The 25,954-nt window shown below is 40.9% G+C and overlaps 1 protein-coding gene across 9 annotated transcripts in view; it reads left to right on the forward strand.

Annotated features, from left to right (window-relative positions):
- Positions 1–25,954, forward strand: part of APC (APC regulator of Wnt signaling pathway) — a 189,215-nt gene that overhangs the window by 147,137 nt on the left and 16,124 nt on the right. For 7 of the 9 annotated variants that reach the window (XM_073344697.2, XM_073344696.2, XM_073344698.2 and 4 more), the window contains 5 exons: positions 6,441–6,554; positions 11,329–11,707; positions 12,943–13,038; positions 15,827–15,966; positions 24,880–24,957. In XM_073344697.2, coding sequence (XP_073200798.1) covers positions 6,441–6,554; positions 11,329–11,707; positions 12,943–13,038; positions 15,827–15,966; positions 24,880–24,957 — 807 coding nt within the window. Of the gene's footprint in view, positions 1–4,744; positions 5,095–6,440; positions 6,555–11,328; positions 11,708–12,942; positions 13,039–15,826; positions 15,967–24,879; positions 24,958–25,954 lie in introns of those variants that run through there. The other 2 variants (XM_073344703.2, XM_073344701.2) reach the window with 2 other exon arrangements.

Below are 25,954 nucleotides of genomic sequence, written 5' to 3' on the forward strand. Positions count from 1 at the left end.
CCTTAGATTGTTAAAATTGAAAGAATTGTAGAAGTCTACTATACTTTCACTGTTTACAAACTTTCTTTAATTTTTTAATTTCTCTCAGGGAAATAAGGGCTTGTCTATATGGAAAAATTATACTTGTATAAGGAAAGGTGTTAATTTAAACTGCTATAGTTATGCCAGTGTAATTCCTCATGTGAACACTTATTCTAGAATCAGAATGACTTTTTGTGACTTAGTTTATGTAAAATCTAAATTTGCGACAAATTTTACAATGAGATTATGTGACCAAAAGTAGGGTTTGATGGAATTTACAAACTGAGCAGTAGTTAATTCTGCTATTCAGTACGTTACTTCACTTTATTCCATTGTACTGTAGAACTGTTTTTATTCACAAACAAATTGTATACCATAGGCAGGGCTGGTCTTGTTAAAACACAGGATTAGGAGTCAAGAGTCTATTCTTGGCTCCAGTACGTACTACCTGATCAGTGTTTGATTTCCCTGTTTTTAAAATGAGAATGATACTTTCCTGCCTCACAAGTATATTGTAGGACTTAATTCATTAATATTTGTGAAGCACTTTGAGATTCTTGAATGGAAAGTGTTAAGTTCTAAGTATTATTACTATTTTCATTGTCTAATTGTTTTTCAAAATTGTGTTGTGAACATTTTCTTTCTGTTCGTCCATAAATGGTAGAAATACTAAATTGTTTTTCTTACACTGTATTGACCATTTATAAAGCACTTCAAGGAAATTGTGGTTTCATTTAAAACAGCTGTTAATTAGGTCTTAGAAAATGTTTTGTTTGGAAAAAATGACCTTGAGTGAATAAAATACTTTGAAAATAATTTATTTTTAAAATAATGCTAATAATTTTATACATTCATTTTTATTTTTTGGACAATCAGTTGCAGGATAGGGTCACCTAGCTAGTGGTCAGATATTCAGAGAAACTGAGCACCATAGCTCCCTGTAATGCCAGTGGAGTGTTGGGTGCTCAGGATCTGTGAAAATCTTTGGTGCACAAATAAGAATTTAGGTAATTAACTTTAGTCACCTATATTAGAAAATTTTGGCCTAAGATCATACTGAAGAACCTCTTAATCTCTGTTTCTAATTTGAATTATCTTTTAAAACTAGTATATTTTAAAAAAAGCAAAAACCTACAATTAAAACATTTTAAAATTACTCTTGTGCAGGCTTTTAAATGTGACTTAATCTGCAAATTAAACAATAAAATAAAAACAAATAACATGTTTCTTGTAGGATTTGCATCTATGATTCCACCACAGTTAGGTTTTTTTGGTTTTTTTTTAAAGTTAAGGCCCTTCAAGTTCCTTCAAGGGGAACTACACAAAAATGAGGAGGTTAGTGAAACAGAAATTAAAAGGTACAGTACCAAAAGTAAAATCCCTGCAAGCTGCGTGGAAACTTTTTAAAGACACCATAATAGAGGCTCAATTTAAATCAGGGATCTCAAACTCAAAACACCACGAGGGCCACATGAGGACTAGTACATTGGCCTGAGGGCTGCATCACTGACGCCTTTTCATACAAAGATACAAAAGCCCCGCCTCTCTGCCCCCACCCCTGCCCCTACTCTACCCCTTCCCCAAAGTCCCCACCCCAACTCCGCCCCTTCCCTGCCCCTATTCCAGCCCCTTCCCCAAATCCACGCCCTGGCCCTGCCTCTTCTTCACCTCCTCCCCTGAGTGTGCCACGTCCCCACTCCTCCTCCTTCCCTCCTGGAAAGTCCTAAGCACCACTAAACGGCTGTTTGGTGGCAGGAAGCGCTGGGAGGTAGGCGGAGGAGCGGGGATGTGGCACGCTCGGGGGGGGAGGTGGAAGCGGGTGGGGGAGGGGGTGAGGAGAGCTATGGCGGGCCGAAGGAAATAACTCCTTGGGCTGCGTGTTTGAGACCCCTGACCTAAATGAATACCCCAATTTAAAAAACATAGTAAGAGAAACAAAAAAGAGCTACTGTGGTTAAACAACAAAGTAAAAGAAGGAGTGAGAGGCAAAAAGGCATCCTTTAAAAAGTGGAAGATAAATCCTAATGAGGAAAATAGAAAAGAGCATAAACTCTGGCAAATGAAGTGTAAAAATATAATTAGAAAGACCAAAAAAGAATTTGAAGAACAGCTAGCCAAAGACTCCAAAAGTAATAGCAAAATTTTTTTTAAATACGTCAGAAGCAGAAAGCCTGCTAAACAACCAGTGGGGCCACTGGACGATCGGGATGCTAAAGAACACTCAAAGACAATAAGGCCATTGTGGAGAAACTAAATGAATTCTTTGGATCGGTCTTCACTGTTAAGGATGTGAGGGAGATTCCCAAACCTGAGCCATTCTTTTTGGGTGACAGATCTGAGGAACTGTCCCAAATTGAGATGTCATTAGAGGAGGTTTTGGAACAAATTGATAAACTAAACAGTAATAAGTCTCCAGGACCTGATGGTATTCACCCAAGAGTTCTGAAGGAACTCAAATGTGAAATTGCAGGACTACTAACTGTCATCTGTAACCTATCATTTAAATCAGCTTCTGTACCAAATGACTGGAGGATAGCTAATGTGATGCCAATTTTTAAAAAGGGCTCCAGAGGTGACCCTGGCAACTACAGGCCAGTAAGCCTCATTTCAGTACCAGGCAAATTGGTTGAAACTATCATAAAGAACAAAATTGTCAGACACATAAATGAACATAATTTGTTGGGAAATAGTCAACATGGTTTTTGTAAAGGGAAATCATGCCTCACCAATCTACTAGAATTCTTTGAGGGAGTCAACAAGCATGCAGACAAAGGTGATCCAGTGGATATAGTGTATTTAGATTTTCAGAAAGCCTTTGACAAGGTCCCTCACCAAAGGCTCTTAAGCAAAATAAGCAGTCGTGGGATAAGAGGGAAGGTTCTCTCATAGATTGGTAACTGGCTAAAAGATAGGAAACAAAGGGTAGGAATAAATTACAAGTTTTCAGAATGGAGAGAGGTAAATAGTGGTGTCCCCCAGGGATCTGTACTGGGCCCAATCCTTATTCATAAACAATCTAGAAAAAGGGGTAAACAGTGAGGGGGCAAAATTTGCAGATGATACAAAACTACTCAAGATAGTTAAGTCCCAGGCAGACTGTGAAGAGCTACAAAAGGATCTCACAAAACTTGGTGACTGAGCAACAAAATGGCAGATGAAATTTAATGTTGATCAATGCAAAGTAATGCACATTGGAAAACAAAATCCTAACTATATATATATATATACAATGATGGGACCTAAATTAGCTGTTACCACTCAAGAAAGAGATCTTGGAGTCATTGTGGATAGTTCTCTGAAATCATCCACTCAATGTGCAGCGGCAGTCAAAAAAGCAAACAGAATGTTGGGAATAATCAAGAAAGGGATAGATAATAAGACAAAAAATATCATATTGCCTCTATATAAATCCATGGTAAGCCCACACCTTGAATACTGTGTGCAGATGTGGTCGACCCATCTCAAAAAAATATGTATTGGAATTGGCAAAGGTTCAGAAAAGGGCAACAGAAATGATTAGGGGTATAGAGCGGCTTCCGTATGAGGAGAGATTAATAAGACTGGGACTTTTCAGCTTGGAAAAGAGGCAACTAAGGGGGGATATGATAGAGGTCTATAAAATCATGAATGGTATAGAGAAAGTAAATAAGGAAGTGTTGTTTACTCCTTCTCATAATACAAGAATTAGGGGCCACCAAATGAAATTAATAGGTAGCAGGTTTAAAACAAACACAAGCAAGTATTTTTTCATGCAACGCACTGTCAACCTCTGGAACTCCTTGCCAGAGGGTGTTGTGAAGGCCAGTACTATAACGGGGTTCAAAAGGGAGCTAGATAGATTCGTGGAAGATACATCCATCAATGGCTATTAGCCAGGATGGGCGGTGATGGTGTCCCTAGCCTCTGTTTGCCAGAAGCTGGAATTGGGTGACAAGGCATGGATCACTTGATGATAACCTGTCTGTTCATTCCCTTTGGGGCACCTGCCATTGGCCACAGTCAGAGGACAGGATACTGGGCTTGTTGGACCTTTGGTCTGACCCAGTATGGTCATTCTTATGTACCTATAAATCTTAATTATTATAACAGCCAATTGAGTCTAGTTTAATTTTTAGATGACTAAAGGGTAGAATTAGTTAGATGGGCAGTATACTGGTGTGGTTTTGGTGTAAGGCTATGTCTACACTACAGACCTTAGATATACTACTGCAGCTGTGCCACTGTAAGGTCTCCCATGGGGCCGCTCTATGCTGATGGGAGAGAGCTCTCCCACCAGCATAATTAAACCACACCAATGAGCAGCAGTAGCTATGTTGGTGGGAGAGCATCTCCCGTTGACATAGCTCTGTCTACACTAGCGCTTTTGTTGGTGAAAGTTATGTCAGTCAGAAGTGTTTTTTTTTCACACCCCTGGGTGACAAAAGTTTTACCGACAAAAATGCTAGTGCAGACAAAGCCTAAGTCTCTATCACAGTACCTACTGTACAAGTATGCATATCTTTGATATCTCTCTCTTCTATTAAACAGATTCTCTTTAGCCACTCTCTCTTGTTTGCTGAGAAGGAGGGGAACCACACGAGAACAGAAAGGCTAAAGAGGCCCTCTAAGAGTATAAAAAACTTGAATTTGATTTGCTATAGTTCTATTAAACGTTTAGCCTAGTGGTGGGGTTTGGGTTTAAGATTTTCAGTTCCTTATTCTAGTTTTAAATACCAGTTTTTCAAAAATAATTATTTAGTAGTAGTTTCAGTAAAAATTCAGTTGTAAAGTTAATATTCACTGTGGAATATCTGTATCTATATGAATAGCCATAATTTTAAAACGCCACTAAAAATAGCCCTATCTTAAAACTATAAAATTGTGATTATTGTCCTTTGATCTTATTAATGACATCTGATGCTGACTGGTTATGTTAACATTTTTTCTGGTGATACAGAAGCAAATTGCAATAACTATCCAAGATCTCTACCTCCTGACTTCCAGGCTAGCAGAGATCTGAGATTTCTGCAGAGGCAGAATATTCAGCCGCAGAGGAGCAAGAGTGTCTAACGTCTCTCTGCTGTGACTCTTGCGGTCAGTATAAGAGTTCCTTTGATGAATTGCAAGAAAAGCATTTCTGCCTTAGGGAGAAGGAGCACTAAAACTACTGGGGGAGGTTTCTAGAGGCCTAGAAAAGCATGTGAGAATTTAATCTTTTAACTTTTGGAAGAACTAGAAGTTTTTGGTTTTTGCTGCTGGCCTGAATGGAGACGCTGCATAATTTTGGATGCGTCATCCCCTTACTATGTCCCATTAGTAATGTGTTACCAGAGCTACAGGTGAAAGGATGGGAAGCTCCTTGGAAGTCTCCTGCCTTTGCTCTTTTGTAGATAGCTACTATGGGAAAAGCTCACGTAGTAGAGGGCTGCAGGCCCATGAACCAACTCAGCTAAAATTCTCTGCTGCTGTGGCACTCGGCTCAGTCGTGAGATAACATGTAGTCCAACTCAATAGAGCTACTCTTTGATGCCCCAAACATCATGTAACCTTCCATTAAGTGAATGAGAAGGGAGCTATCAGGGATCAGAAGCAAACAACTAGAATGAACTTTTAAAAATTATACACAGAAAGCCAAAAAAGAAAAAAATGTACATAATAAAAAGATAGGACAAGGAGGAGAAAAGAGAAGAATAAAGAACAGGAAAGAGACAAAGGGGACAAAAAAAGTAATGGTGACAACTGTGTCAAGATATAGACTAAGGGGGTACCCATTCACAATTTTTTTCTAGAGGGTCTCCAGTAAATAAAAAGGTTAAAAAACACAATTAACCTCTTTTCGCTCGACAGACCAGAACTGTATCATCCACAGATTTGGCTTGTTAGTGACACTGTCTAGCAGCTTTTCTTTTTGACCCACAGAATCTCTTTCTTTGTCAGTTTTTGAATGACTAGTTGTATTCTGAAGTGGTTGAGTTTTTCGACTGTGGGGTTGTGAGAAGCAGGGTCCGGATCTGTAATATCACTGATGCAGAATTCCTACTTGTTCTGTATAAAATGACCTAAAAGCAGAGTCTGGTTTGTTGTCCCTTGTTCTTGCTTTTATCTACTGCTGCTTGTCGTTGTTGTTGTTTGTTTCAGTTCTCCTTTCTCCTAATAAAAGTAGTTATTTTAAAACTCACTCAATAATTAGAACTAATTTTGTAGGAATATAGAACTGCTTTGAGAGAGAATTAAGGGACTAATGAGTAATAAGCCATCTTTGTGAATTTTATTTAAGTAATTTCCAAATTGTATTGCAGATATATATTACTAAAACACAGGGTGACAAATTATGGTTGCAAACATGACTAAATGGTCAAATGCTGAAACTAAAATAGTCAACAGTTGGCCCTTCAGTAAAAGACTTTTGGATGCTACCTAATTGTTCTTTAAACTTGTAGGGTTCAACTGCTCGAATGGACCATGAAACAGCCAGTGTTATGAGTACCTATTCCGTTCCTCGAAGACTGACAAGTCATCTGGGTACCAAGGTAACCGAAGATTACAAACCACAGGTCGCTAACACTACGTTTTTACTAATACAATAACTTCATTGTTTCTACCAGTTTCTATTATATTCACTGAATGATCTTTCCACATTTACTAATTTCATGGAATTAAATTTTTTTAAATAGTTTTTCTCAGGCTTTTAAAAGTATGCATTAAAAATCCTTCAATTTTAGAAGAAAATATGAATTCCCATTGGTAAAATTATTTGTAATGAATAAAATTTGATTGCAGGAAATTGCTGGAGCACCTTAAAACCTTGTATTGTTACTAGATGATCGGTGAAAATGAACCCATTCTAAAGACCAAGTTTTTGGTATTTGAAATGCTCATACAAGACTGAATTCTTGAAATAGATGTCATTATTGAGAAACTTTTTAAAATGTGACCTGAGTCATTGATGCTGCTAAATCAACATTGTGTCACTACAGTTACAGTATGTGAAAGAAAAGTCGTATTTGTCTAAAGAGGTGTTAAATTAAAGGAAACTGGGAATTTAGCATTGCAGTAAAATTTCCTAATCTCACTTCCATTTGAAATGGAAAAATAGGTTCAAGTGGACCGCATTTTGTGCCAAGAGTAGATTTCCAGCATGCATTTGTTCTTCATAGCAGGTACATGGGACACATCAATGCAAAGACTTTAAGGAGTTCTTTTTTGTGAACTGTGTGTTGGGCACAAAACCACTTTCTGTATTAAATATTCCTTAATTAAAAGTGCGAAAATTTATAACAATACTATCAATCACACAATTTGTGTACCAAAGAGGTACCAAAGATATATTGATTACACCAAACATTTAATTGTTTTTACAGAGTATGATATTAGAAATTTTAAGTACAATCTATACAAAATATATTTTTTAAAAGGTGGGATAGGAGAAGTGGAGAAGGCTTGAATCCTTCAATTTTCTTTCTAGTGTAGATAGAAATTGCTTCCATATCAGCAGGATCCTCGGCGCCAACTTCTCCTCTGCCCCATCGGTGCTCGATCCCCCCCACCGACCCCCTCTCGCCCTGCTCCAATTCCACTCCCTTCCCCCCAAGTGCCCGCCCTGCCTCTTTACTGCCTCCTCCCCCTCCCTCCCAGAAAGTCCTAAGTGCCGCCAAACAGCTGTTAGGCGGTGGCTGGGAAGCACTGGGAGGGGGGCAGAAGCGGGGACACAGTGCACTCAGGGGAGGAGGAGGGGGTGGGGGCAGGGGGAGCTTGGCTGCACCTGGAGCACCCACTAATTTTTCCCTATGGGTGCTCCAGCCCTGCAGCATCCACAGAGTTGGTGCCTATGAGCAGGACTAAAAATACTAGTTTAGCAATATCTGAAGAAGACTCAATGTCTGAGCTTTGTTCAAGAGACACAATGTGTCACCAGTAGGATTTTGGGACATCAGATGTCTCAGTACTCAATACTTGAATTTTATGTGGTTGATTCTTTAAAATAAATAAATAAATAAAATCATCTAGAGATGGGAGATTTTCCCAAAATGAATCCATAGTATGTCAGGGACATGGTTTCAGAGGAGTTGTGCAGAGAACCTTACAACATTCATATGCCCATGAATACATGATCATTTGTTTTATGCAGTTATTGTAGACTATGCTGTCCACTAAGTAAACTGTGCTAATAGCAGATCCCTGTCCATGAGAGCTTACAGTCTAGAGCAGTGGTTCTCAACCTGCTGCCCAATCAGCACAGAGCTGCAGCCCATGTGACATCCTCAGGGCCATACAGGTAGTATTGGATGCGGCCCACATAACACATTGTGGGTCGCATATGTGGCCCACAATGGTAAATAGGTTGAGACCCACTGGTCTAGAGGCACTAGACCAGTGGTGGGCAACCTGCGGCCAATGGGCCACACATGGCCCATTAGGGTAATATGCTGGCAGCCTGCGAGACAGTTTGTTTACATTGACCATCCACAGGCATGGACCGTCCACAGGTTCGCTATTCCCAGCCAACGGGTGCTGCGGGAAGCGGCGCGGACCTCAGGGACGTACAGCCCGCTGCTTCCTGCAGCTCCCATTAGCCGGGAACAGTGAACCGTGGCCATGCCTGTGGACGGTCAGTGTACACAAACTGTCTTGCAGGCTACCAGCAGATTACCCTGATAGGCCATGTGCAGCCCATGGGCTGCAGGTTGCCCACTACTACACTAGACTGTACAAACTTACATAATCCTTTTCTCCTAGACCATGGTCACTAGTAGACCTAGTCTCTGAGGTAGACAGTAAGGGCTTGTGTACAAGGGAAGTTAGTGCACAGCAAGTTAGGGTGTGAATTTACAGCACATTAACTACTACACACTAATTCCCTAGGTGGACACTTACTGCATAGTAAAGTGCTGAGTAAGTTAATGTAGACTAGCTAGTGTGCTGTAAATTCACACCTTAGCTTGCTGTGTACTAACCTCTCTGTGTAGACAAGCTTTAAAGCTGCTCCCTCAGGGGTCTGCCCAGAGGCATACATTAAGTAGATAGCTTTCATTCTCTTTTGAGAATACAAGTGTGCCAGCTCCATAACATATTTGACTGTTCCCAGTCCAGGAAGTGAGGCTCTCTAAACCTCATTTCTCAGGCACGTGCCATTGTACTGTCACAAAGCTGGCTCACGGGCTCTGTCAGGTTTTGATTCTATCTTTTTTACATTTAATATTAAATAGTTTGTGGATCCATATGATCATATAACTTTACAATGTTTAATACTTCTACTTTTTCAGCAATTTCATTGATTATCCTAGTGTTCATAAAATACGTGGTTTTCTGAATACTCAGTCTAGTAAATTACCTAGATGCACTCAAACTTTTAAATCTTGTACAACACAGTGATGTTAGATTTTCTCATGTATGTCATAGGATATTTTGTTGAACTTGTGACCATTTGCAGCAATTTAGCTAGGATTAGAGAATTTTATCTAACTTAGTATTTGGCAAATCTGATTTCTTGTCTAGCTGGTACATACGGGAGGTATCACTCTGCAGAGACTCATCAACTGCTTCTTCTGTGTCCCAACTGGGTAGCCCGCTTATGAGTAGCTTCTCAAACCGTGGGTTTTTAATATTTTTATGTGACTGCCTCAAGAATCCCTCCTAAATTAATACTTAGATGTGAAATCCACGAGGGTGTTCTGAATTTGGTATCCCAGTAATATGTATATTTGTACTTTAATAGGGTCAGTTTCACAAAGCTGAAAACTATTATGAACCAGATCATCTGGGAGAGAGAATTTAATCAGAAAAATGTGAATGATAATTGGGACTCATTTAAGAACACCTTACTAGATGCCCCAAAAACCACAATTGAAGAAGAAGGCTGTGCTGGTTTGAAAACCAACCTGGTTTAGAGGGGAAGTGAAAGCAGCTGTAAACAAAAAAAACCATTTTAATTATATAACAAATAGAAGAAAGGGGAAGTTGACAGCAATGAATATAAATAAGAAGTTAGGAACTATAGAAAATTGATAAGTGAAGCCAAGGAACACAAGGAGAAATCTATGGCCAGCAGAGTTAAAGATGCTAAGAAGGAGTTTTTTAAATGTATTAGGAATACAAAGAATCCTGACAATGATATCAGTCCATTACTAGATGGAAATGGTAGAATTATCAATAATAATGCAGAAAAGGCAGAAGTGTTCAATAAATATTTCTGTTCTATATTTAGGGAAGAAACAGTTGATGTAGTCTCTCCATATTATGATTATTACACTCTTTCCATTCCACTAGTATCTCTGGATGTTGATAAACAGAAACTACTAAAGTTAGATATTTTTAAATCAGCAGGTTCAGATAACTTGAATCTAAGAGTTGAAAAGAGTTGGCTGGGGAGCTCACTGGACAATTAATGTTGATTTTTCAGTAAGTCTTGACACGTTGGGGAAGGTCCAGAAAACTGGGAAAAAAGCTAACGTTTGTGTTAATTTTTAAAAAGGGTAAATGGGACAACCTCAGTAATTATAGACCTATCAGCCTGAGATTGATCCTGTTTAAGTTAATGGAGCAGCTGATATGGGAGTCACTTAATAACATGGAGCAGTGGCTGCTGAGCTGTCCCAGGGGCCACCTGAGCAGCTGGCCCCGGGGTCAGCCACACTGGCACCTGCAGAAGTCACAAAGGTTGCGGAAAGTCACAGAATCTGTGACAGACACAGAGCCCTATGCATCACTGACCATTTTTAAATCAAGATGAGATATTTTTCCAAAAGATCTGTCCTAGGAGTTATTTTGAGGAAGTTCTATGGTCTGTGCTGTACAGGTCAGACTAGGTGATCATAGTGGGCTCTTCTGGCCTTGGAAACTATGGCTCTATAAGCATATTTAACTTTCACTCTAGCAAATTATTTGTCATTGGAGAGCAGCCTTTAAATGAAAGTATTATTCATGTAGATAAATTTCTCTTCGAAAGAAAAAGAATTCATAGTAGACATATCCTGGCTTGTTCAGGCTAAAACATTATTGGGTAGCACATTTTCATTAATATGCTATTGTTTTAATCCTATAGTACAATGAAAATCCAGAACTGTTCATTAGAGGACTAGATGAACAAAAATATAGATCCCATTTCATTCACATTACTATCGAGTGGATTCATTATATGTTATTCATGTTATAAACACCAAAGAACCAGTAATAATTATGCAATTATTTTTTTAAATGATACTGATTGTTGCACAATTGGGGGGGGGAGATTTTTCCCTTGCTTTTATATATCATCCATCACTTCATTTCAATTTGATGTATCTTTTTTTAGAAAATGTAACCGTATTTTTAAAATCATTTGGCCTACAGGTGGAAATGGTGTATTCTTTGTTGTCAATGCTTGGTACTCATGATAAGGATGACATGTCACGAACTTTGCTAGCTATGTCTAGCTCCCAAGACAGCTGCATAGCCATGCGTCAGTCTGGATGTCTTCCTCTCCTCATCCAGCTTTTACATGGCAACGATAAAGACTCTGTGTTATTAGGAAACTCTCGGGGCAGTAAGGAGGCCCGTGCCAGAGCCAGTGCAGCGCTGCATAACATCATTCACTCACAGCCTGATGATAAGCGAGGCAGGCGGGAAATCCGTGTACTCCATCTTTTGGAACAGATCCGAGCTTACTGTGAAACATGTTGGGAATGGCAGGAGGTACATGAACAAGGCATGGACCAAGACAAAAATCCAAGTATGTCTGTCATAATGCTTTAAAAATGGCTAACAATATATTATACAAAAACTTTAAAACCGTAAATTTCATTTTAAGCTGAATTTTTGGTATGGTAGAAATATACGTGAATTAAGGATCTTTTTTCGTATGAAATTTTTTAAAACAAAAGTCAAAGTAATATCTGAAAACCGAATGTCTCATGTGTAATACGTACTGTCTGTAAATGCTCTGTGGAAGACTGACCTTTAAATCCTAGACTTTGCATCTCATAAAACGTATAATCCTGGTAATTTTTTTTGTGTACGCTATACAAATTTGTATTCATGCTCACTGCTATTTTGTCTTTCTTTAATGTATGTTATGAACACTGTGGTACACAAAAGTCTGTTGTTTTTTTCAACCTACCTTTTTCTCATCCTGTCTTGATTGGGTAGTTGTTGGGGAGGTTAAGGTAGGCACAAAAAGAGGAATCTTGTTCCAATCAATTCAGTATAATCCAAACAACTATTAAAAATCCAATTTGATATTTGTTTGATGTTTCTGACATACAATCACAGCCTCTTCAATGTAAAATAAAGTTTTTTCAGATCGGTTTGAAAATTTATGTAACTCTTTAACTTCCCTAATTGCATTTCTGATTTGGGGGAAAATTACAAAAACAGGCCCTGATCCTCTAATATGTTCTATATTGGTGGTTCTTCATGCCCACAGAGAGTACCACTGAAATCAGTGGGATTGGCATGGGTGCAGGATGCAATCTGATCTAACTACAGGGATCATCCTGCAGAATCAGAGCCCATGATGACATCCTAACACAATCTGTGGCCTAGACAAAATCTGGTACAAAAATGTTGAGAACTACAAATGCTTCCTAGTGTGAGATAATGCTGATTACCCTTCAGAAGGAAGGAAGGAACAAGACAATTTTATTTTTGATATTGCATTATTAAACACAACCAGAAAACCTAACCTATCCCACTCTCTACACTCCAAAGCCATTATCAAGATAATTAGGAAATTAAATTAATCAGCATTAAAATTTGTCTCTTGTACGTCTGAGAGTATGGAAATGGTTTTTGTTAGAATGCTCAGTGACTTTTGTCTTCTCTTGCATTTTCTCAGAGATCCAGATCCTGAAAAAGTGATCTAAATATTTACCTTAAACTTTGAATCTCTTGGTAAGGCTTATTATTTTGACAATGCCCTTGTAAAAGATCAAGTCAGTATTAATTGTTGCCTTTTTTGGGGGACAGGGCCAGCTCCAGTTGAACATCAGATCTGTCCTGCAGTGTGTGTTCTGATGAAACTTTCATTTGATGAAGAACACAGGCACGCGATGAATGAGCTTGGTAAGATGAAATATTTTTCTCTATACAGCTATTGAGAAGTTTGATAGAAGTTTTAACTTTCCTTTGTTGTACACTTAATAGAAATCCAGTAGGTTTCTCTGTCACCAGTTCAGATCCGATCAGTCATTGCTCAATACTTCTGCAAATCTGGCCCCTGATGCCTTAATTTTAGGCACCCAGAAAATGAGTACAGTTAGTGCTCACCTTTACAAATTTGATTTCAATGACTTACCCAGCATAACATGGGAACTCTGTGACTGAGGCAGGGATAGAATTCAGTTTTCCAGGGTGGCATTCAACTGCTTTAACCATGAGACCATCTTTTCTCTTCCTGCAGTCCTCTGCCTCATTCACTATTCACCTTCCAGCTTCTGCAACACATGAGGCAAGGCCCTGCAGGTAATAGCCTCCTTCACTAGACAACCCTGATTCATTTCTAGAGCATGGTTCATCTTGTGCACAGAATGAGCCAGGGATCCAGTGGGAAAATGGTTGTAAAGATCATATGATAATACACGTGAACAAGGGGGCTGAATTAGGGTTGCAGAAGTTAGGAATTCTGGCATTTGCTGACTTTCGAATGCTTGACTTTGCAAGTTTAACATTCTTTTAATGTCGTTTTATGTGTAATTTCCTACATTTAAAAAAAAAACTTATTGAAACAAGAAGACCCATCATATTGAACATATTGACACCCACTCCCCCACCCCCAATTGATCACCAGCAGGACTGGAACCTCTAGATCCACAGCACAGACCTCTGCCACTTGAACTGAAGGAGTAACTGGTAACAGTAGTACACTATTATCCTCTCTGTGAACTAGCCACTAGAGGGGGATTAGATGCACACTTTTCTAATGAGTTTTGCAGCTGTTTTGCTGACAGCAGAGGAATGGTAAATCCTGGGTGTAATTTCTTGGTTTTGGAGGAGAGTGTTCTCAAATGGTAATAGAGCTTTTTGCACCACCACCACCACCCCATGCTCCTTTCCACCTCACTGGCTCCTGTCTCTGTCCCACTCTGCTCCTCTTCCTCCTCTTCTCATTTGTTCTTACCCTTGCCCCTAACTGTGTAAAACTTCAGAGCCGATAAGTCCACTCAGTCCTACTTCTTGTTCAGCCAATTACTACAGCAAATAAGTTTGTTTACTTTTACGGGAGCTAATGCTGCCCTCTTCTTATTTACGTCACCAGAAAGTGAGAACAGGCATTTGTATGGCACTTCTGTAGCGGCACTTCTGTACGTGCCAGATATACTAAACATTTGTATGTCCCCTCATGCTTCGGCCACTATTCCAGAGGACATGCTCTCATGCTGATGACACTCGTTAAAACATAATGCGCTAATTAAATTTGTGACTGAACTCCTTGAGGGAGAATTGTATGTCCCCTACTCTGTTTTACCCACATTCTGCCATATATTTCATGTTATAGTAGTCTCAGATGATGACTCAGCACATGTTGTTCATTTTAAGAACGCTTTCACTACAGATTTGGCAAAACACAAAGAAGGTACCAATGTGAGATCTCTAAAGATAGCAACAGGATTTGACCCAAGGTTTAAGAATATGAAGTGCCTTCCAAAATCTGAGAGGGAGGAGGTGTGGAGAATGCTTTCAGAAGCCTTTCAGAAATCTTAAAAGAGCAACACTCCGATGCGGAAACTACAGGACCCGAACCACCAAAAAAGAAAATCAACCTTCTGTTGGTGGCATCTGACTCCAATAATGAAAATGAACATGCGTTGGTCCATGCTGCTTTGGATTGTTATTGAGCAGAACCTGGCACCAGCATGGACGCCTGTTTCCTGGAATGGTGGTTGAAGCATCAAGGGACATATGAATCTTCAGCTTATCTGGCACGTAAATATCTTGTGATGCTGGCTACAACAGTGCCATGGGAATGCCTGTTCTCACTTTCAGGTGACATTGTAAACAAGAAGCAGGCAGCATTATCTCCTGCAAATGTAAACAAACTTGTTTGTCTGAGCAATTGGCTGAACAAGAAGTAGGACTGAGTGGACTTGCAGGTCCTAAAATTTTACATTGTTTTATTTTTGAATGCTGGTTGGTTTTTTGTTTGTTTTTTTACATAATTCTACATTTGTAAGTTCAACTTTCATGAAAAGGAGATTGCACTACAGTATTTGTATTAGGTGAATTGAAAAATACTATTTTGGTTTTTTTACAGTGCAAATACTTGTAATCAAAGATAAATATAAAGTGAGCACTTTACATTTTGTATTCTGTGTTGTAATTGAAATCAATATATTTGAAAATGTAGAAAACATCCAGAAATATTTAAATAACTGGTATGGTATTATTAACAGTGTGATTAATTGCGCAATTAATTGCTATTAATTTTTTTATAGCTTGACAGCCCTAATTGTACAAAATTTTAATATAGGCAAAATGGTATATTTTCCCCTATCCTCCTTCTCAGAAATGGCTGAACCATTTGATATGAAACTTTCTAAAAAAATTTAATCTGAGGCCGACACTTGGTTTGGTAAATTTCAGCCTGAATGGTTAACCATTTAGTAAAGTTATGATAAACTGAAAACAGTGTCTTGTAATGGAAAGTGTTTTGCAACCTCAGCAGTAGGTGAGACCTCCAGCGCTGCCTAAAATATGTTCTTAATCGAGACCGTGTCTCAGAAATTGACATTAGTGTGCATGTGGTGGTATTGTTTTTTAATTATCCTGCTGCTGCTATTGTCTCTCCATTTTGGAGAAGGAAAACTAAAATACTGTACTCCTAACATTGGCTTCAATTATATCATTTATGTAGGGGGGTTGCAGGCTATTGCAGAACTGTTGCAAGTGGATTGTGAAATGTATGGGCTTACAAATGACCACTACAGTGTTACATTAAGACGGTATGCTGGAATGGCTCTAACAAATTTGACTTTTGGAGATGTGGCAAACAAGGTAGGTTTTTAAATTAATTTGCATCTAATTTTAATTTTATAATAGTTTTATTAGAGAGTTGAGTTTAAATTTTAGTTCTTAGAAGAGTGAGAGGGAGAATCTCTCGGGGTAGCATACTGAAGCTGGGCAGAGAGCAGAATTTTCCAAACAACTCTGCCATTGTACTTTACTTCTAACATACAACAAGGACTATAAATTACATTATAAGCATAATAGCTCCTCTCTTATTAAATCAGGTTAAGTTCAGTTTGTCACTCAAGCAGAGATTAATCCTCTTTGTTTTATTTTTGTATGAAGAACACAGTTTATCTTCCCCAAGTTTACAACACATAATCTACTGAGAGAGACTGAATTTTCTGTGGATTTTTTATTAAAGCTGTAACTGTTTGAGTTAAAATTAAGAAATGGTAACTTTATAAAATTTTCAGTCTGATCACTTTTTGCAACCCTTTTGCTAACAAATGGCTGATTTCTTATACTTCACACTTTTCATATAGTAAAAATGCATTGTAACTATTTTTTGGGATACATTTAGGAAATTAGGCTGTAATTAAGCAAAGTTATTAGCAAGTATTTTCTGTTTCCCAGTATATTCATAATTTCCCCTTACTCAAAATATCCACCATTTTGTCTAATTTGCAATGGGATAGAGGCAGCTGAATCTGGTTGAAGCTACACAACTGTGATACTTCAAGGAGTGCCCAGGACTGTGAGTTGCCTTACTAGCCCTGTCTCCAGTGAGAGAGAGACTTGGTGGTGCTTAACTGGGAATCAGTTCCCTGACACCTCCAGTCTGTTAGCAACCCAAACAATCTCCTCTGTGCAATGCTAGCCCTTACTTTGCTTTGTAGGTTAACAATAGGTGCATCCCAGCCCCTTTTGAAGTGTTCCCCTGTGACATCCAGCCCTTGTAACTGACTACTCACAGAAATACCAGGTTTTCTATTCCCAAGGGGATAGTGTACACACCAACCTGTATCATTCAAGTGAGGATCAGCGTCTATATAACATCACAGCATTGAGATATATTTATAGTGAAACAATCACAAATTTCAGGGGGTAGCCGTGTTAGTTTGTATCCATACAAACAGCAAGGCGTTCGGTGGCATCTTAAAGACTAATGGATTTATTTGGGCATAAGCTTTCATGGGTAAAAAACCACTTCTTCAGATGCATGGAGTGAAAATTACAGATGCAGGCATTATATAATGATACATGAAGAGAAGGGACTTACCTCACAAGTTGAGAACCAGTGTTGACAGGGCCAATTTGGTCAGGGTGGATGTAGTCCACTCCCAATAATAGATGAGGTGTCAATTCCAGGAGAGGCAAAGCTGCTTTTGTAATGAGCCAGCCACTCCCAGTCCCTATTCAAGCATAGCTACTTTTAAATCTGTTATAGAATGTCCAGGAAAGATTGAAGTGTTAAATCACAAATTTGTTATCAAGGGTTAAGATTTAAGAGATAGTGGGTAAGGATAATGGAAACAGAAAGGTTTCATATAAAAACAAAATCAGTACATGCTTTCTAGAGACTAGACTTAACTTTAACAGACTAACTGTCTAAAAGCAGTTTATTCTCCCCTAAATGTCCTTGACAGTACTCCTAACTGGGGCAGTTTCGGATCCCATTTTCATGAATGTAATCACACTGCCCTATTACTTTCAGATACAGAATAAAGAGATGTCCTTTTACCTTCTCCTTGTATCCCCCCAAATCTATTTTTGGTCCCCGGAGACAGGATGACCCCTCAAGGTTTTTCCCTGGTGTGCTGACTTCTTGTTGACTTCACATCCTCATGTTGACTTCCCTATGCCCTGGTCTACACTAGGACTTTAGGTCGAATTTAGCAGCATTAAATCGATGTAAACCTGCACCCGTCCACACGATGAAGCCCTTTATTTCGACTTAAAGGGCTCTTAAAATCGATTTCCTTACTCCACCCCAACAAGTGGATTAGCGCTTAAATCGGCCTTGCCGGCTCAAATTTGGGCTACTGTGGACACAATTTGATGGTATTGGCCTCCGGGAGCTATCCCAGAGTGTTCCATTGTGACCGCTCTGGACAGCACTCTCAACTCAGATGCACTGGCCAGGTAGACAGGAAAAGAACCGCGAACTTTTGAATCTCATTTCCTGTTTGGCCAGCGTGGCAAGCTGCAGGTGACCATGCAGAGCTCATCAGCAGAGGTGACCATGATGGAGTCCCAGAATTGCAAAAGAGCTCCAGCATGGACCGAACGGGAGGTACGGGATCTGATCGCTGTTTGGGGAGAGGAATCCGTGCTATCAGAACTCCGTTCCAGTTTTTGAAATGCCAAAACCTTTGTCAAAATCTCCCAGGGCATGAAGGACAGAGGCCATAACAGGGACCCGAAGCAGTGCCGTGTGAAACTGAAGGAGCTGAGGCAAGCCTACCAGAAAACCAGAGAGGCGAACGGCCGCTCCGGGTCAGAGCCCCAAACATGCCGCTTCTATGATGAGCTGCATGCCATTTTAGGGGGTTCAGCCACCACTACCCCAGCCGTGTTGTTTGACTCCTTCAATGGAGATGGAGGCAATACGGAAGCAGGTTTTGGGAATGAAGATGATGATGATGAGATTGTAGATAGCTCACAGCAAGCAAGCGGAGAAACCGGTTTTCCCGACAGCCAGGAACTGTTTCTCACCCTGGACCTGGAGCCAGTACCCCCCGAACCCACCCAAGGCTGCCTCTGGGACCCAGCAGGCGGAGAAGGGACCTCTGGTGAGTGTACCTTTTAAAATACTATACATGGTTTAAAAGCAAGCACGTGAAAGGATTACTTGCCCTGACATTCACGGCTCTCCTGGATGTACTCCCAAAGCCTTTGCAAAAGGTTTCTGGGGAGGGCAGCCTTATTGCATCCTTCATGGTAGGACACTTTACCACTCCAGGCCAGTAACACGTACTCGGGAATCATTGTAGAACAAAGCATTGCAGTGTATGTTTGCTGGCATTCAAACAACATCCGTTTTTTATCTCTCTGTGTTATCCTCAGGAGAGTGAGATATAATTCATGGTCACCTGGTTGAAATAGAGTGCTTTTCTTCAGGGGTCACTCAGAGGAGCCCATTCCTGCTGGGCTGTTTGCCTGTGGCTAAACAGAAATGTTCCCCGCTGTTAGCCACGGGGAGGGGGTAGCCACGCAGTGGGGGGAGGCAAAATGCGACCTTGTAATGAAAGCACATGTGCTATGTATGTAATGTTAACAGCAAGGTTTACCCTGAAAGAGTGTAGCCACTGTTTTATAAAATGTCTTTTTAAATACCGCTGTCCCTTTTTTTTCTCCACCAGCTGCATGTGTTTCAATGATCACAGGATCATTCTCCTTCCCAGAGGCTAGTGAAGCTTAGAAAGAAAAAAAAAACGCACTCGCAATGAAATGTTCTCCGACCTCATGCTGTCCTCCCACACTGACAGAGCACAGACGAATGCGTGGAGGCAAATAATGTCAGAGTGCAGGAAAGCACAAAATGACCGGGAAGAGAGGTGGCAGGCGGAAGAGAGTAAGTGGCGGGCTGAAGAGAGTAAGTGGCGGGCTGAAGAAAGGGCTGAAGCTCAAATGTGGCAGCAGCGTGATGAGAGGAGGTAGGATTCAATGCTGAGGCTGCTGGAGGACCAAACCAGTGTATGGTTGAGCTGCAGCAAAGGCAGCTGGAGCACAGCCTGCCACTGCAGCCCCTCTGTAACCAACCGCCCTCCTCCCCAAGTTCCATAGCCTCCACACCCAGACGCCCAAGAACGCGGTGGGGGGGCCTCCGGCCAACCAGCCACTCCACCACAGAGGATTGCCCAAAAAAAAGAAGGCTGTCATTCAATAAATTTTAAAGTTGTAAACTTTTAAAGTGCTGTGCTTAAAGTGCTGTGTGGCATTTTCCTTCCCTCCTCCACCACCCCTCCTGGGCTACCTTGGTAGTCATCCCCCTATTTGTGTGATGAATGAATAAAGAATGCATGAATGTGAAGCAACAATGACTTTATTGCCTCTGCAAGCGGTGATTGAAGGGAGGAGGGGCGGGTGGTTAGCTTACAGAGAAGTAGAGTGAACCAAGGGGCAGGGGGTTTCATCAAGGAGAAACAAACAGAACTTTCACACCGTAGCCTGGCCAGTCATGAAACTGGTTTTCAAAGCTTCTCTGATGCGTACCGCGCCCTCCTGTGCTCTTCTAACCGCCCTGGTGTCTGGCTGCACGTAACCAGCAGCCAGGCGATTTGCCTCAACCTCCCACCCCACCATAAACGTCTCCCCCTTACTCTCACAGATATTGTGGAGCACACCTCAAGCAGTAATAACAGTGGGAATATTGGTTTCGCTGAGGTCTAAGCGAGTCAGTAAACTGCGCCAGCGCGCCTTTAAACATCCAAATGCACATTCTACCACCATTCTGCACTTGCTCAGCCTGTAGTTGAACAGCTCCTGACTACTGTCCAGGCTGCCTGTGTACGGCTTCATGAGCCATGGCACTAAGGGGTAGGCTGGGTCCCCAAGGATACATAGAGGCATTTCAACATCCCCAACAGTTATTTTCTGGTCTGGGAATAAAGTCCCTTCCTGCAGCTTTTGAAACAGACCAGACTTCCTGAAGATGCGAGCGTCATGCACCTTTCCCAGCCATCCCACGTTGATGTTGGTGAAACGTCCCTGGTGATCCACCAGAGCTTGCAGCACTATCGAAAAGTACCCCTTGCAGTTTATGTACTCGGCGGCTTGGTGCTCCGGTGCCAAGATAGGGATATGGGTTCCGTCTGTGGCCCCACCACAGTTAGGGAATCCCATTGCAGCAAAACCATCCACTATGACCTGCACATTTCCCAGGGTCACTACCCTTGATATCAGCAGATCTTTGATTGCGTGGGCTACTTGCATCACAGCAGCCCCAACAGTAGATTTGCCCACTCCAAATTGATTCCCAACTGACCGGTAGCTGTCTGGTGTTGCAAGCTTCCACAGGGCTATCGCCACTCGCTTCTCAACTGTGAGGGCTGCTCTCATCTTGGTATTCATGTGCCTCAGGGCAGGGGAAAGCAAGTCACAAAGTTCCATGAAAGTGCCCTTACGCATGCGAAAGTTTCGCAGCCACTGGGAATCGTCCCAGACCTGCAACACTATGCGGTCCCACCAGTCTGTGCTTGTTTCCCGAGCCCAGAATCGGCGTTCCACAGCATGAACCTGCCCCATTAGCACCATGATGCATGCATTGGCAGGGCCCATGCTTTCAGAGAAATCTGTGTCCATGTCCTGATCACTCACGTGACCGCGCTGACGTCGCCTCCTTGCCCGGTATCGCTTTGCCCGGTTCTGGTGCTGCATATACTGCTGGATAATGCGTGTGGTGTTTAATGTGCTCCTAATTGCCAAAGTGAGCTGAGCAGCCTCCATGCTTGCCTTGGTATGGCGTCCGCACAGAAAAAAGGCGCAGAACGATTGTCTGCCGTTGCTCTGATGGAGGGAGGGGCGACTAACGACACGGCTTACAGGGTTGGCTTCAGGGAGCTAAAATCAACAAAGGGGGTGTCTTTACATCAAGGAGTATTTCAGGCAGGACTTCACAGAGGGTTCCAGTAAGAAATGGGCACCTAAGTTATTGTTCTTATTGGAACGAGGAGGTTAGCCTAGCCTCTGATTGATACATGGCTAGATTTACCTCACTGCACCTTCTCTGTGAGTGACTGCAGTGTGACCCAGAGGAATGAGTCCCCTAGACAGGGGAGGAGGCAAATGAGTACAAAACAAATCTGGTCTATTTCTTGTTTTGATCCACTCCATCGATCTTTTACATCTTTGGCTGGCAGCAGACAGTGCAGAAGGACTGCATGCCATCCACATCTCATGGCTGCTCGGCAGAAGATGGTACAGTACGACTGCTAGCCATCCTCATCTCTTGCCTGCCCGGCAGAAGATGGTACAGTACGACTGCTAGCAATCCGTATCGCCTGCCTGCTCGGCAGAAGATGGTTCAATAGGACTGACTGCCCGACTAAAGAGAATGACCTGGTCAAGTCACTCCAAATTTAGTCCCTGCGCCCATGTCTGTCCAGGCGCTCCCAGCCGATGTGGCCAGGAGCACCTCGGACATGACGATGACGGCTACCAGTCGTACTGTACTGTCTGCTGCCACAAGGCAAGGGGTTGCTGCTACTGTGTAGCAGTGCCGTACCACGTCTGCCAGCACCCAGGAGACATAGGGTGACGGTTACCTGAGCGGGCTCCATGCTTGCCGTGGTATGGCGTCTGCACAGGTAACTCAGGAAAAAAGGCGCAAAACGATTGTCTGCCCTTGCTTTCACGGAGGGAGGGAGGGAATGGGGGCCTGACGATATGTACCCAGAACCACCCGCGACAATGTTTTAGCCCCATCAGGCATTGGGATCTCAACCCAGAATTCCAATGGGCAGCGGAGACTGCGGGAACTGTGGGATAGCTACCACAGTGCAATGCTCCGGAAGTCGACTCTAGCCTCGGTACTGTGGAAGCACTCCACCGAGTTAATGCACATAATGCACTTAGAGCATTTTCTGTGGGGACACACTCACTCGAATATATAAAACCGATTTCTAAAAAACCGACTTCTATAAATTCGACCTTATTCCATAGTGTAGACATACCCTATGTGAACAGGGCTTCCCTTGCATTGGCTTACAATGCTTAATTTACATGTGAACCGAAGCAGACAAGTGAATATACATCCTTTGTGTGGAAGAAACCTGTTTGTCAATCCTGCCTTGATTCAGAGTTTAGGAACGTATTTTCATTATGCATATATAACTTTTTACATAGTATCTGTACATACATTTAATTGCAATATTCATGATCAGTATGATCCTGGCTTCCATTTAACTCGTACATGACATCATTTGTGGGTAAATACCATTAAAGCAGTATGCTGAGTTTGTCAGGCCTGGTAGGAGTTACTGTTACAGAACACATGCATCTGACGAAGTGGGTATTCACCCACGAAAGCTTATGCTCCAATATGTCTGTTAGCCTATACGGTGCCACAGGACTCTTTGCCACTGTTACAGAACAGCCTTGGCCCTGAGGGGTTCTTAGGGTTACAACATGCCCTCAGTAAAGAGGGCAACTACTTTACTAGTGGGCATGTGTATTTGCTTCTGATAAAGCCTCAGGACAAATGGGTCCCTTTTTATTAAAGGCTTTGCTATCCTACCTGTCAAATTTAAAATCTGTCTGTCTTACTGAAATGTGTAAAACAAACAAACAAAAACAAAACTAAACCGTGAAAATGTGCCTTGCTGTGTTAAGCCAGATTGTGTTTTAATTATAACAGCTTTTATATTACCTATAATATTTTTAAGAATATTTTTCATTATGTGAATTAAATAAACCATTAAACAAAAAGAAAAATAATTGGAAAATCTCCTTAGATTGTGAGCTTCTTGAAGGATGGAAAATCATTCTTAAGTGTTTGAAAAGTATGTAGAACGTAGGGAGTGCTAATTCAAAGAAAAAATGGAAATCTATCATGTGACTCACTTTCAAGTGATACAAACCCTTATTAATTTCTAGCCTCAGAATTTTGCAAGATATTATATTGGACTTTAAAATAACTTCATTTTGGTTTTCCTCTTGCTTCATATTCGACATGGTTGCTAGTGGGACCTATTTCAAGAAGAGATAGAACTATACACAAATGCTTTATATAATCTGAAAACTTTCAATCCCAGTTTTCAAATAGAATAATGTATTAATCCCTAACACAAGTGAAGTGGTTTATGAAATGTTCGCTATTAAAATCATTTGAACAGTAAATGCAGTAATTTCAGTGTTACTGATCTTACAGCATAGACCCAGATGCTGAGTGTTGTAATGCAAGAGTTATCCAGCCAAGGAATAGTGAAGTTCTGAACTGAATTATATTTTTGTTTGTGGAAATGAAGATTATTTTATTTATTAATATTTGAGTCATTTATAAAACGACATTACATTGTCTTGGCACGTGTAGATATGTATCTTATTACAAAATTATATTGTACATAAACCATATACTGTATTGTTATAAATCATTACCTTTTCCCATAGGGATGGGGGGAGGGCACTAAGTGTTTTCCAGGGGAAAGACTCTCAGGAGGATAGGAAGAAAAGGAAAGCTGGAGGTGGGATGTAATTCAATTATTAATCCCTGTGTATATCATTCTTGACTATCCTGTAAGTATAGGATTTCCATGTTTATATGAAAACATCTAAATTATTACAGTATTGAGATTGTATTGTTTTCCTGTGCAAGGTATATTATTATTTTTATTCTTGTTTCTGTTTTAAGAAATGTATATTGTTCTCCTGCTTCTTGGCATATTAGATTAATTTCTGATGCAAGTTGCATAATTTTTAGTTACTAGTTTTAAAAAGACATTTCTTCCCCTCAGACAGGTCAAGATGATCTGCTTCAAAATATTATTTGCTGCAGGAGATGGGGGAGGGAGGAAGTATAATCAGGAGAAAACATACCTATAGGTAGAATTTAAATAGACAATGGGTAATGATACATTGCCAGATCGAGGCAGTAAATAAAATATCCAGTATTTTTTGGGAACACTCTGTGAATGCCTTCAGGACTAGTAAACTCTTCCAGGTCTCATCTGAGACCTGTTATCAGGGAGGGAGAACTTGGATCCCTGATTAGGATAGCTCTGCCATTTGCAGATCTCCCCAGAATAGAAGCTGACAGTATAGTGCTTTACAAAACTTTTTAGTGGTTTATGATGTGGATCAAATGTCTACTGCTGGAACACTGAGATAATTAAGCTGTTTTGGAACCCAGATCGACACAGGTGAATAGTTTAATATATTAAGCCTCTGCACCATCAAGTTGCCTAATCTTTCTTTTAATAGACTCTCTTTTTCTTTTTTCTTTCTTTTTTTTGGTAACAGGCTACATTGTGTTCTATGAAGGGCTGCATGAGAGCGCTTGTTGCCCAATTAAAATCTGAAAGTGAAGACTTGCAGCAGGTAATTTTTCATTGAGAAGAAGAAGTTGCCCCACCTTTGATCCTTTCATTGTGACCTGCTATATCTTCCATCATATTATATTGAACTCTTCATCCCTGCTCTGATTTCCGTCTTACATTTCCTCCCAATCCTCCTCAATGGTCTCTACATTTCCTCCTTTCATGCTTTATTTCATTAAGAAAAGGAGGACTTGTGGCACCTTAGAGACTAACCAATTTATTAGAGCATAAGCTTTCGTGAGCTACAGCTCACTTCTTCAGATGCATATCGTGGAAACTGCAGCAGGCTTTATATATACACAGAGAATATGAAACAATACCTATTCCCACCCCACTGTCCTGCTGGTAATAGCTTATCTAAAGTGATTTCCAGCACAAATCCAGGTTTTCTCACCCTCCACCCCCCCACACAAATTCACTCTCCTGCTGGTGATAGCCCATCCAAAGTGATCACTTTGGATGGGCTATCACCAGCAGGAGAGTGAATTTGTGTGGGGGGGTGGAGGGTGAGAAAACCTGGATTTGTGCTGGAAATCACTTTAGATAAGCTATTACCAGCAGGACAGTGGGGTGGGAATAGGTATTGTTTCATATTCTCTGTGTATATATAAAGCCTGCTGCAGTTTCCACGATATGCATCTGAAGAAGTGAGCTGTAGCTCACGAAAGCTTATGCTCTAATAAATTGGTTAGTCTCTAAGGTGCCACAAGTCCTCCTTTTCTTTTTGCGAATACAGACTAACACGGCTGTTACTCTGAAACCTGTTATTTCATTAAGGTTTCTCATGCCCTGTTCACCAAGAGCCCTCTCTCTTTCCCTTCAAAAACACTTTTCTTTCTATCCTCAGTTGTTGTTCTGTGTTTTGTTTAGTTGTCTTGTCTGTGTTAAATTAGATGCTTTTTGGTTCAGGGATGTGTGTCTGTCTTCTATAAAGTGCTATGTACATCTTTGTTACAATATAAAAGCCTCATAATCATGGACTAAATTCTGGTTTCTGG

The sequence above is a fragment of the Lepidochelys kempii genome, chromosome 5, assembly GCF_965140285.1.
Source record: "Lepidochelys kempii isolate rLepKem1 chromosome 5, rLepKem1.hap1, whole genome shotgun sequence".
Taxonomy (NCBI): Eukaryota; Metazoa; Chordata; order Testudines; family Cheloniidae; genus Lepidochelys; species Lepidochelys kempii.